The sequence below is a fragment of the Hyalella azteca genome, unplaced genomic scaffold (assembly GCF_000764305.2).
Source record: "Hyalella azteca isolate HAZT.00-mixed unplaced genomic scaffold, Hazt_2.0.2 contig4832, whole genome shotgun sequence".
Taxonomy (NCBI): Eukaryota; Metazoa; Arthropoda; class Malacostraca; order Amphipoda; family Hyalellidae; genus Hyalella; species Hyalella azteca.
Window position 1 is genome coordinate 36,535 of NW_025935043.1, and position 18,216 is coordinate 54,750.

At 36.0% G+C, this 18,216-nt stretch overlaps 1 protein-coding gene across 1 annotated transcript; it reads right to left on the bottom strand.

Moving 5' to 3' along the window:
- Nucleotides 1-1,862: 1,862 nt before the first annotated feature.
- Nucleotides 1,863-17,678, bottom strand: LOC108669389. The gene is made up of 10 exons (XM_047880173.1): nucleotides 16,534-17,678; nucleotides 15,615-15,883; nucleotides 15,120-15,258; nucleotides 12,275-12,377; nucleotides 9,491-9,624; nucleotides 7,723-8,316; nucleotides 7,238-7,393; nucleotides 6,531-6,653; nucleotides 5,454-5,638; nucleotides 1,863-4,516 (listed from the first exon to the last, which is right to left on the bottom strand). Exons 1-10 carry the CDS (start codon nucleotides 17,621-17,623, stop codon nucleotides 3,728-3,730), a joined length of 3,582 nt encoding a protein of 1,193 aa, XP_047736129.1. The 5' UTR covers nucleotides 17,624-17,678; the 3' UTR covers nucleotides 1,863-3,727.
- Nucleotides 17,679-18,216: the final 538 nt, after the last annotated feature.

Sequence of the window (18,216 nt, forward strand, 5' to 3'; positions counted from 1 at the left end):
GTCAAAGTGGGCAATATGCTGTTGCTTGAATAAATTCGAATAACTGACTTTACGGGAAAATATTGACGATTGAACAACATTTTAATCTTTGATTTTTTTGGTACGAAGTACATGCTCGATTGATGAGAAATAAAGGGCGATAACAAATTTATCTTGTATGCGTGTAAATAATATTGTTCATTCAACTTGGATCTCTGTCGATTTTTGATTTTATTAGCAATTCACTTAAGAAAAGCTTTCTTTACGAGTGGCTTTCATAAAAAATGCATCAGCAAGGGAAATTTCGGCCCAGGCAGGCTTAGGCCTGTGCTTCCGTATCACGAACTGGGCGCCTATCAGGACAAGGAAGGCCATTCCTAGGCATGGAAATCAAGGCCGTGCGATTGCGGACCTCTTTTCTAGATTTTTATATAGGCATCGAATTTTTGTCCTCTGCCTGTATTTTTTCTGGAATGTTCCATTTTCGGTAGATAGAGCACAATTTATTTGTTTCCAATGTTATGTAAATTGAAAAACGTAACTGTGTGTTTCAGTTACCACAATTTTTTCTCTCTCTAGGATCTGGTAAGAAATATAGTTTACGAAATTCAGTTCAGTTTTCTAGTTTTCATAATAAAATCACACATAAAGTATTGAATTACTCAGTAAAGAATAACATTAGGATCGCACATCGTAAATTTCGCTACTACTGAACTCAAATTGAAACCTGAAATCAAATCTAAAGTTACAGATCGTTGCCATGATGGCAACCGTAACAATGATTGACAAATATAAACTCATTTTACTGGAATCTAAGTCAATTTACAAAAAATTCCTGAAATGGGTTCGGTATATTGAAGTTTTGTGAACGGTAATTGCGTCGCTATGTAGCCAAGATTGCGTGGTTCTGTCGTTGCCATGCGCCCGGTTTGCATAAAATTGACTTTAAATGAACGACAAATTGTTTTGTTTGTTGTCTCGATGGAAAAATCCCGGCTCTAGGAAATGCTTTTACTTCGAAGCCTCCAAAGGCAAATCCATCATCGTTTTTCGATTGCTTTTGTGATCCCTCGTTATAAACCATGGACTGCTATAAGCGACCAATGACCGGCCAACTGTTATCTCTAATTTTGTTATGGTACAAAAAACTTAGCGGTGTTTGGTTTTCTTATACATCTAAAGATAATAAGTTTTATTACAGTTTCTCCGCACCAAAAGCTTTAAAAAATCACTCGCTTAATATTTTGATTAAACTAAAGCATACAAAAATTATAATAATGCCTCGTTTGATACTGATTGAAAACTTTTAACGAATGCCCTCGAATAATGGAAAAATTTATAAAAATCAAAACTTTAAAATTCGTCTAAAATCGTCTTTTCCAATTTCAATGTAAGCAGAAGAATATCACGTGGCAGGATTTGTGTTGCATTAACATTTACCAAAAACTTCACTTCTATCGAAAAATATGCAAAGTTTTAACCTGCAATCAATGATTACTTTTCGACCAAATTCAATCCAAATAATTACAAAATTAGTCTCAATTGTAAGAGGTAAATGCAAACCGGTGTATATTATGTGAATAGTTTCAGAATTTCATCCCCCGGAGTGGGGAGTGACGTGAAAATTACGACCTTGAATTCATTCCTTGTATACAGTGTTTCAGAATTTCATCCCCCAGAGTGGGGAGTGACGTGGAAATTGAGTTACAATGTGAGTAAAAAGTTCATATTTGGGATCTTTAGAGGCCTGGATCACAACTTTTGCCTGACGATTTTATATTTCTATTCAATAGACGAAAATAGTTTTCCTGATTACTACTCTATCAATGATGTACGAGATTTGTTATTAATTCGATTTTAAAAGACAGGGTGAAAAAATTGGCTTCAAAGTTAGAACATTTATTAGGTAAATATTAGCAAGTCAACAAATTTCCACTATACAGCGGAGGACGCATTTATCCAACATATTATTTATATAATTTATAGAAGATAAACGGAGTGAAACTGAGGATATTTTCACAAATAAATGGAATGGAAAAAAAGAGGAAATCTCTTAGAGGAGAAATTGTGCGAGCTGAAGAATATATGAGCCTCGAGCTCCACTAAAGAAATGTAAAACTTATAAAACCGTATAAAATGTTAGCCAATCTTAAGATTAAGATGAAATCTTAGAATAAACCGTAGCAGAAGTATCGGTTTAGCTTAGGGAATCGGAATTATTTTCATCGGTAAAATGATAGGTTTCGCTGTTCATTTTCAATATTTTCCAGCGAATTTTAACTACGAAAAGCGAATTTTAACTACCGACGACGACTCGTAGACGGAGGACGACGAAGGCGGCGCATCAGCGTGACCGTGGACTACGACGTCCTAAACTCATCATAAGGTCATAAGGTACATGAATCTGTACTTATCCATGCGTGACAGTCAAATGACATTTAGGATTTATTATTTATAAATTAACTACCATAGCTGAGTTTAGCTAGAATATCGCACGTCTTATTTAAAATTCATGATTTGTTATAAAAGTTAACGAGAGTCGTTGCAATGAGAAAAACGGACATCGTATTGAACATATTAAGATTAAATGAACATCAAGACTAAAGGCATATCAATGTTGATTATTAATAAGAATTTGCGTTCCTATTAATTATCACCTTCATTATTATCGGACATTCAAATGGGATAAAACGCGCTTGAAATTGCAAGCAAACATTGAGAAATGTTTGGCCTGTTCGAAAATTTCAATGACATGGCCACCGCTTTAGCTAAACAGTACGAAACTTTCGGTGTACAAAATGCTAACGCTGCTCTAAAACTGTACACTGTAAGTACCTAATGTACTAACGTCACCGCACAGCTGTGTACCTGCTTGGTGAATACCATTCAATTGTGTGAATACCGTGTTATTCAATTGTGTTGTTGTTCAGTTGTTTTTGTTGGGATGGTAAGAAAAAATATTTATGTTTCATGTGATAAAATTTGCACAAAAATTCATTTCCTCATTTAACAATCTATTTCAAGAGTATCAATTAATATATATTCATGTGACACGTAAAAATTATCTCACTACGCCCAATAATTTTCATCTCGCCGTAAAAACCTTATCTTTTCGATGTCAATTGGAAAATTTTAAGATAATTAGGAGAAACAAAAACATTAAAATTAAATCAAACTTTTCGTGATATAATTATGAAGTACAATGAGTGTAATGGTTAATTGAGAAATTCTCAGTGATTTTTTTTTATAAAATTGTAAACGCTACCAATATTGCAATCAATATACAAGAAACCTGAATAGATATTTGGTAGAATTATACACTTTCAGGATAATGTCGACACTGTATATTTGGCAATGATGTGTGATCTCTACATAAATAAATATTCCCCCGTTTTATATTACACAAGGTCTTTCAAAATCATGTTAACCTTTTACTTATAGAATTAATTATGATTCCAAATTATGTTATAACAATGGTGACTTTTTTAGTAATGCAGCGGATGCCTGTAGTTACAATGTGAACTTATTTAATGTTATATATATGAAATTTGGCTGGACGACGGACATCTGACGGCATCTTTAACAACAAGCTAGCAACAACACTACGAGCTAAAATTATAACAGTTATTATCATTCAAGAACAATTATTCGAAACTTCTTTATAAAGCGACTCTATTCCTACCATTGAAAGCTGAAGCTCATTCCATATGGTAAAAAAGACAGCATTCTTTTGCTGCCGGAAAAACATTCATGTTGCGACAGAGTGAGGCATGACAGGCGTGAAATTTGGAATTAATTTGGATATAAATACTGAAGTATGAAATTTGAAGATAAGTAGCATTGATAAGATTAAGATCTTCGGGCACTTACGAATAATGGACGAATATTGTTCAACGTCAGAGACTGACGTCCGTTTTACTACGTAGCCTAACATCTGGTCCATGAGAGGAAGAAAAGCATCCTGGGTCATTCCCCTGGCAATTATTAATATTTTATAGTAAAATGTCGAGAAAAATTGAAAAGTTTTACATGATAAATGCAAGATTTCTCCGCAGAATTGCATCACAGTTGTCTTGAAGAGTAAGCAAGCCAAGATAATTAGCAATATCCATTCTAGGGGAGACTTATAAAAATTAGTGGATACACTTGCCGATGAAGAAACAGATGACGATAATACTTTGCCTGCAGAGGACGATTCTCCATCGCCTCCACTCACGGGAACGCGATCAGATCCTCTATCGTCTTCCCCGATCTCATTGTCCCAGAGTTCTTCGTCTTCCAGCCGTTGCCGCGAATTGGAATCGGTGATTTCTGGCACCGATTTATAAGAGCGGGAGTCTTCCTTTGCCTGCGCCGAATCGTTATTTGTCTTGGCGCGAGTGGCGTGGTCACCCGCGGGTGATTGGGTGACGGTGAGCAGGATGGGGGCGGCGCTGGCCGCGTGGGAGCTGCGCGCCACCAGCAGCCATGAGCCCGAGTCTTTGTAGGCCGCCGCTGAGACGCCAAGGCCGTACACTCGGCACCCGTCCGAGGAAATCTGACATGGGGGAAAGACCTTGAAAATTAGCGAGAAATTATTGAAATTTTAATGGTATAAAATTAAAAAGATCACCTTTTCACCAGCAAACAATCATTTCGATAAAGCACTACATTTATAATCCACCATCGGTACAATAAACTATTTCTGCAATTGCAAAGCACCAGCAGGAATCACGAACTACCCGTAAAATAGACCACAGGCACAAAATCACGCGATAATTCAAAATTAAACAGAATAACATTCAGAAATATAACAATCAACCATCACCCTAGAAAAAAAACTCTCAGTCGCAGCAAAGAACCACCAATATAACAAACTATCATCACCACAACAGTTGACCACTACCCCAACAATCATCCACTGCCACAACTGTCATCACAACCACATCAATCAAGCATCACACCAACAATCAATTACCGCCGTAATATTGCAAAGCCGGCAGTCAACAATCACGTTAAAAATTAACCACCACAATATTCATCACCACCCTTGCAATCAAAAATCATATCGGCAATCAACCACCACCACAATATTCATCACTACCCTTGCAATCAACCATAACGTCAACAATCAACCACCGCCGCATTAATCAACCATAATAATCAAGTTTCCCCGCCCTTCTGCCCAAAAACTGTACACTGCAAGTACCTAATGTACTAACGTCACCACACAGCGTTGTACTTGCTGAGTGAATACACCCTCGTGTAATTCAATTGTCTTGTTGTTCAGTTATTTATGTTCGGATGGTAAGAAAAAATATTTATGTTTCATATGATAAAATTTGCACAAAAAAATCCGGGGACTCACGGTAATGTTGTGCGCAGTATAGCGCCCGCGTGCCTGGCCCGGCGCGAGGGGCGGTATGGCGCGCTGGGGAGCGACACTAATCAACCACAATAACAAAGTTCCCCCGCCATGTCATCCGTGGACTCACGGTTATGTTGTGCGCAGTATAGCGTCCGCGCGCCTGGCCCGGCGCGAGGGGCGGGATGGCGCGCTGAGGCGCGAGCCACAGCACCTCCACCAGCGGCGTGAGGCTGCACACGCGGGCGGACAGCAGCAGGGAGGCTCCCACAGGGCGGCTCATGGACGATGATACTGCCTCGACCACGGGCGCGTCTTAAGGGAGGTGTTTTTATTAAAAATATTTGTTAGTAAATATCAATATATTTATCAGTATTTATTAAAAATAAAATATTTTATAGAAGACTAAAATCAGTTCTGAATTTTTCACAACTGATTATTTTTTATTGATTTCCTTCATTTGGGCGGATTTTTTGAGAAAAATTGCACAGTGATACGGCATTAAGATATATTACACTAAAAATTGAAAAATAGGATTTCTTTCCTGGCCCTTTAGTCGGATTATTATTTGAATATAATAAATGGAAAATTTCCTCAGTTCGCGATGAAGTTTCTCAATAAGGTAAGCAGAGCTGCATGGAGCAACTCAATTTTCAAAGTCATAATGAAGTTAATATGGGGAAATTTATTATAAAAATTAACTAAAAAAAATTTAACGATCCCCTAGCTGATAATTGGGTTAATAAATTCCATGAATTTCGGCTAAAGCATTTTCTAGTCGCTTGAAAAGAGAGATAAATATACTATAGAAAATAAAAATTCGAAGGGATCTGTGAATTACTAATTGAAATTTAATTCTAGAGGTGAAACGCTTTCCCTTCCAAAACCAACAAAAAATTTATTTAATTTAATAATTAATTGATATCAAGCAATAACGTATAATATTACTACTAAGCGAAGACACATTAATATAATATTGCAAGTCACATTTATAATATTACTACTGAGACAGACTTAAAAAAATCGAAATTCTTTTTTGAATTAGTAACGGTTTACTTTTTACACAAATCGAACAATATTCATACATCTGCACTAACCTGTAATTATTACTACTGAGAAAGACTTAAAAAAATCGAAATTCTTTTTTGAATTAGTAACGTTTTATTTTCTAACACAAATCGAGAAATATTCGTTCACCTGCACTAACCTGTAATGACGAGCTTGACTGGCCCGTTGTTAACCTGATCCTCGTCAGGAGACCTGCACTGATACACTCCTGACTCCCCCTCCTCCTCCTGAGGATGCGACTTGCCTGAAGAAGGCACCGAACCTGCGCACGTATATAGTAAAAAATTATTCGTTTTTAACTGCTCTGAGTTTTTTTATTTATATACTGTATATTTAAAGCTCTCTCGTAAAGATTGTTTTATAAATATTATATTATTATTTTACATAACTTGTACTAGTATATTGTCATGCATTGCATTATGCTGTTAAAATTGTGAATGATAATGCAGATCAGAAAAATTGAAGAATCATATTGTCTAAATTGTGACACCGCGTGATCAGAATGACCCACAGAAACAATAGTGGGTCAGGATGACTTAATTATACAAGGTTGATCAATGTAGCGCTTTTCGGCAATTTCTCACTCATTTCTATGGGTGTATGCTTGAGCTACATCACAGCGTTGATGATATATCCCCTCACCTGATATATCCCCTCACCTGATATATCCCCTCACCTGATATATCCCCTCACCTGATATATCCCCTCACTTGATATATCCCCTCACCTGATATATCCCCTCACCTGATATATCCCTTCGCCTGATATATCCCCTCACCTGATATATCCCCTCACCTGATATATCCCCTCACTTGATATATCCCCTCACCTGATATATCCCCTCACCTGGAGTAAGAATTCTCCCCCAGCACACCGGGGAAGAGGGTAGGATGACATTAGAGGAACCAGAGCTTGTTTCCCCGATACTCCCACGAGGGGAACTTGGGACGCTCGACCCTCGGGTTGAGTCAGATAACACAACGGGGGTTGAAGTTCGGGAGGCTGGGGAACAATGCATATGAAAGTTTTTCCAAAATAAGGGCAGAAATAAATTAATGTCTTTTTAATCTGCCAACTGGTCTGATTTCTGGATAGACATGTAAGAAAAATCCCATTAACTACGAGAATAATTTGAACAATAGTAGGTAAATGGACCAGTGACTTAACAAGTACGTAATTCGTAATTCCTTTTGACGCTGAATATTAATAATTTCATAGTTCAATAAATCCCCCGTTAAAATTATGGTTAACAAATTTTTAAATAAAAATGGATATGGTAAAATTAGCACATGAAGTAACGAACAAGGGAAATACTCCGTTTTTACACTCACGTTGTACGTTTATGAAGACCGAGTTGGAGGAGTAGTCGCCGAAAGAATGTTTCGAGATGCACTGGTACCAGCCTCTCTCAGCCTCACCCACGTTAGTCAAATTAAGCCATCCACCATCCCCCGCTTCCAAAAAATCTTCGGTTTTATGCTCATGGTCTTCGACGTCATCTTTTTCGTCTCCTTTGCTTCGTCCGACTCTAGACTGAGCGAAGATTGGCAGCGGCCAGTCATGAAGATGTGTGAGAAAAGTGCCAAAGTCGTCTGTTTGGTGAGCTCTTTTCTTCTTTTTGTTGGAGCTAAGATGACCAGCAGCCACTTTAGCAATGCCAGACATTGAAGGGTCAACTATTGGGTTGAGAGGAAGAGTGGTGCTTGGTGGGGAAAAGGGTGGACGGTGGCCCAGCTTGCGCCGTGAATCGATACGGAGCAGTTTCGACGAGGTCGACGATGATGTCCGTTGACGATCGGGTATGATGTAACGCCGGTAAATGTGATGATTGTTTTTGTGTTTGTTGCGGTGAAGAAGGGGATTGTGGAGATGGTGGGAAGGAGGATATAAAAAATCATGATCAGGAGTTGGTTCTTGACGACTTGCTAATCATAGGTAAATTTCATGGATATTTATTCATCCGCACAATTTCCCGGTTATGTGTCGTAAATTATTTTATTAAAACGTAACTAGATTCAAAATTGATTTAAAATTAATGTTGAAATTTGTGATGGTATTTTTATTGGAAGGGTGATGAGTGTCCGAAGCGAAGAGAGGCATTCCAGAAATGTAAGAGTAAGAACAAACTATGTTAGGGAGATAACATGAACCGTTTCAAGAGGTATGAAATTTGGCAAAGATTTGTTAAAAACAAGAACTTATTTTGGTGAATGAAGAGGCCATGTAATTGAAAGAATCAAAAGTGTAATTTCACGCAAGATTTGCATGCGGAGGAAAATTGTCTCCACAAGAATTGTTAATTGGGGAAAAAGAAGGACAATGGGAAAAGATGGGGATGACTGGATGATCTTCAAATGATGTATGAGGGTTGGTATTTTATTATTTTGCATCATTTTTATTGATGATAATTATGCTGATGAGTCTAATATCGATTAAATCAATGATAAATCTTATTGACGCTCATGCAGGTTTAAATTATAAAGAGATTTTCATTTAAACTTCATCATTCATTCAAGGCTGCGCGTCATCATCAGCTTCCGCTGAAGATCAAGATCAATCAGTGTAAAAACATTACCCATTGAAATATATCTTTCATAGGAACATCAGCATTCATTCATAATTTATTTTTTATCCCTATGGATAGATCCATTAGAGAGGATTTATTCATGCACCAGGCGATTCATTCACTCTTTACTCATTATCCACGTCACGGGGTTCATTCATGCCGATCCCTACATCAATGTGTAGGCTAATTCATTCCAAACCCTTTTCTATTGACTTTAGGACGTTCATCCACTCTTCACCCATGCTTTGGGTCGAGATTGAGTCCTTCGACCTGACATTTCGCCCTCGGGGGTTGCGGAGAGTTCTACCATGCCTCACCCTATGTACAACCATGTGGGATTAAGGGGAAATTCATTCTTCACCCTCTGTCCACGTTAGATTTAGGAAGGGAAATTCATGCCTCACCCAGTATCCATGTTAAAACTAGGAGGGGGAAATTCATGCCTCACCCTTTATCCACGCAGGACTTAGGAAGGAGAAATTCATTCCTCACTTTATCCAGGTGGGATTTAGGAGGGGAAATTCACGCCTCACCCTTTATCCAGGTGGGGGACGAAGGGGGATTAGCATCCACTATACACTGCAGTCCCACGTCGCTGCCACTCGTCACCGGCACGCCCCAGCCCGGCCACCGTCGCAGCGTAAAGTTTGGGGGGTCTGGATGGTACAAATAATAAAAGATTAATAAATTTTGAAATAATTCGTTATTATTTTTGTAAAGATTACACTCAAGCAGCTTACTAAAATTTAATGCTGAATTAAACTTTAGTGTACTATTTTTGCTGGTACGCTAGAGTGTGAAATACTGCAGTATACTCCATTCGTTCTTCAGAAGAAAATTGCATTCGTATAAGATAATTAATAAATTGTGTTTGAGAGAAGCGATAATTTAATTAGAAGTGACGATACATAGATAAAATAAAGCAAATTCAGACGCCGTGTTTTGGTAGAAAAACAAATTATTTAAGCAAGTGCAAATTTCATATAATATTGTGTACTTAAATTGTACTCAAGATCGAGGTCGGCGTTAAAATGACTGGAAAAATCATAAAATTTATATTATTTATAATGTGACGCATCATATTCATCATATTCATGAAATGACGCAAAGAGACGATTCTCCAAGCGATTTATTTAATTTTGTAGTGAAGGAAATTTTTTTCAATAGGAGTAAATTGATGTGATTGTATATGATTATAAAGGAGTCCGAATATTAGAATAGGATTGCAAAATTTGTTCCATTTAGACAAGTTTGGTTGAAAATTATAAATAAAACACTCTGCCTGGTCTTCAGTCAAATTTTTCTATGTTATATAAGAATATATCAAACAATTACTTTTCATGTGTTGTGTACAATTTCTCAATTTCATAAATTCAAATATGAATGTATGAATTTTGAAGGTTTGGGCCTGTTATGAGAACTTCATAATAAACATGATAAAATAAGAAAATTTTAATTGTGTCTAAATGAGAGCAGGCGTTTGTTTTATTTTGAGTCCGAATTGTCATATTTCTCTATAAAATTTAATTCAAAACAACTCAAAGAGAACCGACACACGAAAGAGTTACAAAAATGGCAGGCGAAAGAGTGAGAGAAAGAGATTCTAATGTAATATGAAAAATACTTTTCCTGTAGCTCATACGAGCGTGCAAGAAATGCCCACTTCATTAAGTTGCAAAGAATGAGCTGGAAAAGTGCCACAGCAAAGGCTATGCAAATGAAGGCTCGTTGTTTTACCGAGACACAGACACGACAAAAACACGCTAAGGGAGCATGAGATATTGGCTTGAGCTTTGCCTTTGATGAGCCCTCGCTCTCGACTGCCAGTGAGGGCTCATGTGAGGCGCCCGAGGGAAACTCGAGGGGTAACTCTTGGAAAACTGATACGATGAACAATGCCAAATAGAAGCATGGAATACAATGCGCAAAAAAGTCTTCCTGAATATAGGGATTGAGCTATTATTGGGAATATTTCATCCAGGGATCATTTTATTGTGGAAGGACGTTTTCAGACATTGTCACTTTGAACACTGCGACAAGAATGGAGACATTGAGATACAATGGTGTATTTATAGAAAATTTATAACAAGAAAACCATGTAAATTCTTAGGGATATTTAAGGATGTTTAAATACATTCACCAGATACCATGTACTCAGGGACGTTGAAAAATTGACAGAAGTTGAAAAACTCGCAATATGTTAATTATGATACTGTTGGAGTCTAATGAACTATGCCCACGGAAGTAGAAAAGAATAAATTAACAGTGAATGGATTGAATTTAGTTCACACTTTCCAACACAATAAATTAATGTTAAGCTCATTATTGCATGTCATCGTAATAATTTAATTCACGAAAATCGAATTTGATGCAATTAGTGTAATGTAACAAATTTGACTTTATTGTGACTTTTGCACTATTCAACTCAGATTTATAGATAAGTTTTTATTTTTAACCATTCATTGAAAGAAAATATAAGAATAAATCTCCTAGAAATAAAATTCAATGAAATTTTGCAGTATTAATGAAAGCACAATTGAAATTTCTTCATACAAATTCATTTCGTTTCTTCACATAAATCGTAAAATAATTTGTATGAAGAAACGAGGTTCTAGACCGAAAAAAGCACTAAAACAACGATGATTCGGAAAGAATTCAGAATGAAATTGCTTGCAAGTTCTTTTTGAATATATGTTTTTCCATTCAGGATTCAATTCGAAAATTTTTTATAGATCAAAAGCAAATCACACTTAAAACGAACCGAAATATTTTAGAACTCAAACATAGTGAGATATTTTTGAAGCTCAATAGAATAGAATTTTGTAATCGGTATTTAAACTTGAAGATATTCTGGCCCGAGAAAAGTCGAGCATATTTATCATTAATTTTTATTATTCTGAATATACAAGTTAACTTTTAATTTATACTAAGGTAGATACGCCTTATCAGAATTTTGAGTTTTCACAAAATATATTTCATGTTTTAATCGCACGGCAATGTTCGCTTGTTTGAAGGAAATAGTTTTCTCAGTGTCAAGTGATGATTTCGAAAGGATATGATTTATTCAGATAAGAAGAGTGCAAAGTTGAGTACGTTTCGAATATGAAATAAATATAGAGTTGATTTCATATTCTCGAGGAGAAAATTACTCACCCAGTACGAAAGAGTTTCATAAACTCAAAAATTGCAAAACGGAAAGGATAATTTTTTAATTGAATGAAAACTCTTTGGTGTTGAACACCCTTCACACTGAATGTTGACCACCACTCACACTGGATGTCGACCACCACTCACACTGGATGTTGACCACCACTCACACTGAATGTTGACCACCACTAACACTGAATGTTGAACGTTGCTGATGGTGATGTTGCTGATTGTGCTGAACTGTTGCTCCACGCCTCTCCACTTGCTCTCCACCTGCACCAATCAGGCACCAAAGATTAATAGTGCAAGCAACTACAGCTGCGCAAATACAAATTCTCAAATTTACAAATAACAATTTTAGTACATGAAAATTTTCCAGCAAACAATTCGTGAATATATCTCATGTAATGAATGCACTAGGAATTATACAGAATTAATTCTTGTCTAATTACTATATTACCTACATTGCTTATAATAAATTAAGAATTAAAAATTATAAAATAAAGCACAATCATATGAAAAAAGGCTAATTTACACGAAATCAAAATGAATTGTTAATAACTCATTAAGCAGTTAATAAAGTCATATCTGGTAATAAACGTTTTATATATAATGATAATAAATAGTTGTGTAGACGTTAACTTCTTAGCTAAAACCCAACGTCATCTATACTTAGAGAGAATAAATTATTTCGCTATTGCGATCGAAAAAGTTTATTATAAAATTGAGTAACTGTTTTAACTTAAATGATATTATAAATCATTAAGGTAATGGTTGATGATAAATATTATTATTTTATTTTATTATTATCTTACGTATTAATATAAATTATTAATAAATTCTAATGCATACTATATAATATAAAAAAAATAAAAAATTAATAACAATAATAAATAAATAATGATCAATAATAAAAAATTATTAATAATAATAATTTTTTTATCGTATAATTTAAATGCCGTGCGAGAAAAATTTTTTATCGTATAATTTATAAGCCGTGCGTGACAATTTTTTTATCGTATAATTTATATGTCGTGCGAGAAAATTTTTTATCGTATAATTTATAAGCCGTGCGTGAAAATGTTGTTATCGTATAATTTATATGCCGTGCGAGAAAATTTTCTATCGTATAATTTACATGCGGCGCGAGAAAAATTTTTAACATATAATTTAAATGACGTGCGAGAAAAAAATTGTATCGTATAATTTATATGCCGTGCGAGAAAATTTTTTTATCGTACAATTTATATGCCGTGCGAGGAAAATTTTTTATCGTATGATCTATATACGGTTTATACGGTTTTTTACGGTTTTTATCGTGTAATTTATATGCCGTGCGAGAAAAATTTTTCATCTCATAATTTATATGCCGTGCGCATATTTTTTTTTTAATTTCGTAGAATAGAGAATTTTTTTGATTTATTTATATGCCATGCGATATTTTTTTGTAGAATTTATAATATCCTAATGAATATATGGCTTCAGTTCAGAGAAATTAAAGGCGGATGTACAAGGAGCAAAAAATTTACGCGTTCTTCGAAGTTATAATTAATTATCGTGTATTTGACTCTAATCTAGGGATAAGAAATGATGTGCAAAAAACCCTGCATTTTATTAGTAGAATTTATACTTTTCTTTTGTGTATATTATGTCAAAGGAGGATGGCAGACGAAAGACGAATGAAAAATGTACATTTTTTGTAGTATCCAATTTAGATTTCCTTTTGCAAATGCAACTTTAGTTCTGTGAAATTCATAGGCAGAGGAGGACTGACGGAAATAAATTTAACGTTTTATCGTAGGATCAAATTTAGAAATTCTTTTTGCGTATAGGACTTTAATTCAAAGAAATTCTATATCAGAGACTAATAAAAGAATGATAGATTACCAGCCAACGGCTCATCTAACGTAAGTAACGTTGATAAAACGTCTTTTCAACATCATTTAGCGTTTCATTTTAACTTTATTTCAACTGAATTGATGTGCGAAAGAATTTATTTGTTTCACAATGTAAATACAGATGTTTGTATTTCAGGTTAAATGTTTAATGAGGGTCGTTTCAACTTCATTTAGCGTATCATTATTATTTTCAACTTCATTTCAACTGAATTAATGCGCGAGAGAATTTATTAATGTTTCAGGATGTAAATACAGATGTTCGAGTTTCAGGTTAAATGTTTAATGAGGGTCGTTTCAACTTCATTTAGCGTATCATTATTATTTTCAACTTTATTTCAGCTGAATTGATGTGCGAGAGAATTTATTTGTTTTTCAGAATGTAAATACAGATGCTTGAGTTTCATGTAAAATGTTTAATGGCGAGTAAAGTGCAGCTCTCTTTTGACCTTATTTTCAACTTTATTTCAACTGAATTGAAAAAAATATATGCGAGAGAATTTATTAATGTTTCAGGATGTAAATACAGATGTTTGAGTTTAAGCTTTAAGTTTAAATGACGTGTAAGGTGGAGCTCACTGGTGACGATGAGGCTGAGTGGCGGCTCAACTGAATTAATGGGCGAGAGAATATGTTAATGTTTCAGGATGTAAATACAGATGTTTGAGTTTCAGGTTAAATATTTAATAAGGTGTAGTGTAACTCACTAGTGACGATGAGGCTGAGTGGCGGCTCAACTGAATTAATGTGCGAGAGAATATATTAATGTTTCAGAATGTAAATACAGATGTTTGAGTTTAAGCTTTAAGTTTTAATGACGTGTAAGGTGGAGCTCACTGGTGACGATGAGGCTGAGTGGAGGCTCAACTGAATTAATGTGCGAGAGAATTTATTAATGTTTCAGGATGTAAATACAGATGTTTGAGTTTCAGGTTAAATATTTAATAAGGTGTAAACTACAACTCACTGGTGACGATGAGGCTGAGTGGAGGCGACGTGTTGCCGTTGACTGTGCACCGCCACACGCCGCTGTCCGCGCTGATCGCGTGGCTGATCTCCACGCGATACAGATGTTTGAGTTTAAGCTTTAAGTTTTAAAGACGAGTTAAGTGTAACTCACTAGTGACGATGAGGCTGAGTGGAGGCGACGTGTTGCCGTTGACTGTGCACCGCCACACGCCGCTGTCCGCGCTGATCGCGTGGCTGATCTCCACGCGCCGCGTCTGCGCGTTCACGCGCACGCGTGTGTCCTGCACCACCTGAACGCGTGTAAAAAAATAAATGTATAAAAGAAAATTATTCAAATAAATCAATTTGAAAGAGATTTGTGATTCCTTTGACTTTTTTTTTGGTCATGAGCTGTTGGGAAAATCTTATAGCGAATTTGATGCAAAATTAATTATTAATTTTACCGTAACTTGTTGTCAAACAATTGATGAAAGCGGAATACGCATAATTTGATAGGCATAGCAAGAAAGAAAATCTTTGACCTAGATAGCCTTCATCATAAAACCAATGTTGGAAATTGCTCTGATCGCAAAGTAGTAATGCCCATAATTGACGCAATATATTCCCACATAAATGCAGCAATTGCCACATCGCGATGTACCCTCACCAGTTCACCGTCATGGTACCAGCGTACCACGTCTCCTCCTCTCTCTTTCTGTCCACTGCGGCCAGCGCTGCACTCGATGGCCACAATCTGTCCTCTGACCACCAAACGTTCCTGCATGGCCGTACGTTGCTGGACGTCTTCGAAGAGCAGTTCATTTGCATGCGTCGAGACGTTTACTGCGACGTCGAATTCGACGTTCGACGCTCGGTGAGAGCGAGTTGGTACGTCGCGAGAATACGTCGATGTCAGGAGGCCGGAGCCAGCTGCGTCTAAAAAATTTTGTCAGGATTCTAGCCAACGTTTTACGTCACGGTAAATTTTTTTGCAGTCTCTCAGTTGGTTCTAATTTTAATGCTAAAAAATACGTTATGCTATATAAATACGTAAGTTAATATTACATGTGCTCTCAACAATACGGAAATTGAATCAAAGTTCACGTAAAGAATGAAATGATGACTCAAATTTCACGTGAATTGATTCATATAAAATTGATTCATATAAAAACTTACACTTTGAGCTTTATATTTTAACGAAGTAATTTTCACCAAAGTTCCAAGTATCATAGTCTAAAAATATTATGTTAAATGAGTAATTTCAATAGATAAAGAGATTAGAACGTCTCAGTGTAAATCGAACAATTAAAAATGACTTTGTCAACAAACATACTTAGTTAAACAACGCATGCGGAATCACTACTAATTTAATATAAATTTCATGTATTGTAATGAACTAGGAGCTTCCAAATGGCTATCATTTTAAGTCAGTATTCTGCCAAGCGTTTGGTAATTCAGTTAAAATGAAATAAAATCCAGAAAATGAATAATTATTTCAAGGCATAATCACAATTAGTGTTTTCAATGACTTAGAAATATTTAACGTAAGAATTTACACTATATATTGTTTAACACTTCACACTCACCAGTCACTGAGGAAAGAAGCGCAAGCAAAACGATGAGTGGGAAATAAGAAGAGGACAAAAAAGGAAACTTGGTTTTATGAGTGGCGGGGATGAAATTGATGGATAAAAGGTTCAATTTTTCTTTCGCATTGATTTCCAGGTCGAGGGATCTGAAGTTTTGTCGTGGACGTCGAGAGGAATTTTTAGGCCGCCTTTTGTCCGATTGGTTAAGCGAATGGAATTGTGTTTTTCTGTGAAACATAATTTCTTCATTTGCAGTAATTCCGCCCATTTCAGAATTTTCGTCTATTTCCTTCAAACTATTTTGAGTTGTTAAATCCCGCTTATTATTTTGACTCAAGAAATTTTCTTTACAATGATCTGGTATTAGAATATTTTTGTTAAAATTTTTTAATCCGTCACTGAATTTTAAACTTTTCCAGTTTGGTTCTCTGATTTCCTTCACGATAAAATTTGCAATTCGGGGCTGGTTCTCGCCGAGGACGACACTCTGTTCGCCGCTAAAGTGACCAGGCGAACTGGAAAGTCGGGTGTGCCAGTTGACAAAAATGGTGAGCAGACGTTCCTTGTTTTCGGGGCTGTCGATATTACATGAAAGTAAGACTTTGCTTAAGACAAGGCTCGGTACGAGTTGTTTGTAGCAGCTGCTGCATGTACAGCAGCAGTTGGTGCAGCCGTAAGTCTTGTTATTAATGCAGCAACTGTTGTTGCAACAGCTGCTTCTGAAACGAAACTTCGAGACGTTGCTGTCGCTGTGCAAGTTTCGGTAAATGTTGCTGCTTTGGCCGCCGGCATTGTTGCAAGCTTTTGAATGAAATTCGCCGTTGTGATTTAAATCAAGTCTTAAAGTCTCATTATCAGTTCCATGGCTTTTTGCTTGCATAAAATTCCGATCGATGATATTAAGACACTGTTGAGAACGAACAATTTTATAAAAACAATGTTCGATGTTTTCACAAAAGTTGTGGCGACATTCTATTTCAGAGTTCTGATGAAATACACGAAGATTGTTGACACTAAGATATCTGTATTCGTCTTCTGAATTTGAAACACTGAAAAGTTTATTTCTAAGAGTTGCAGAGAAAATCATTCTGTGGAAGCTCAGAAAATTAAAGATAGGAAAGATTTCTGTGAGCGGAAGGTTCAGAATCTGCCGGAAGAATATAAATTAAATAATGGATTAGTATATACCGGGAATTATCGCCCACCTAAAATGTGAAAGAACTCCCCCGACCCCCCCTTTTGCAAGCTGTCGTGAACGCATAAATCAACGTACAGAGATGATTTTGGTACCGTTGGATAGAGCAGAATGTCAGCTTTAAGATGAGACTAAAAACCGGAAAAGCCAAAATTCAAAATTTTACCCCAGACGCTCCCCTTAATTATGGGATGATCAGAAAGGAATTTTTTCTGATAACGAAATAATTTAATTATTATCACAAGGAACCAAGCATTTCAGCAAACAAATTATCTCCCGATTAAAAAAGTTAAGATGGAAAAATCTGAAGTTAATCTTAAAAAGCCGAGAAATCCCTTGAAACTATTTAAGTAATTATAAAGAAAGCTTTAGGTTTCTTTAGGCAAAATTGACATATGATTCTGTACAAGCACAGTTTAATGTGTTTGTAAGTGAATTCTGTAACAAAAATTGAAGATACGAAATTGAAAGTTTGTACGTGAGCT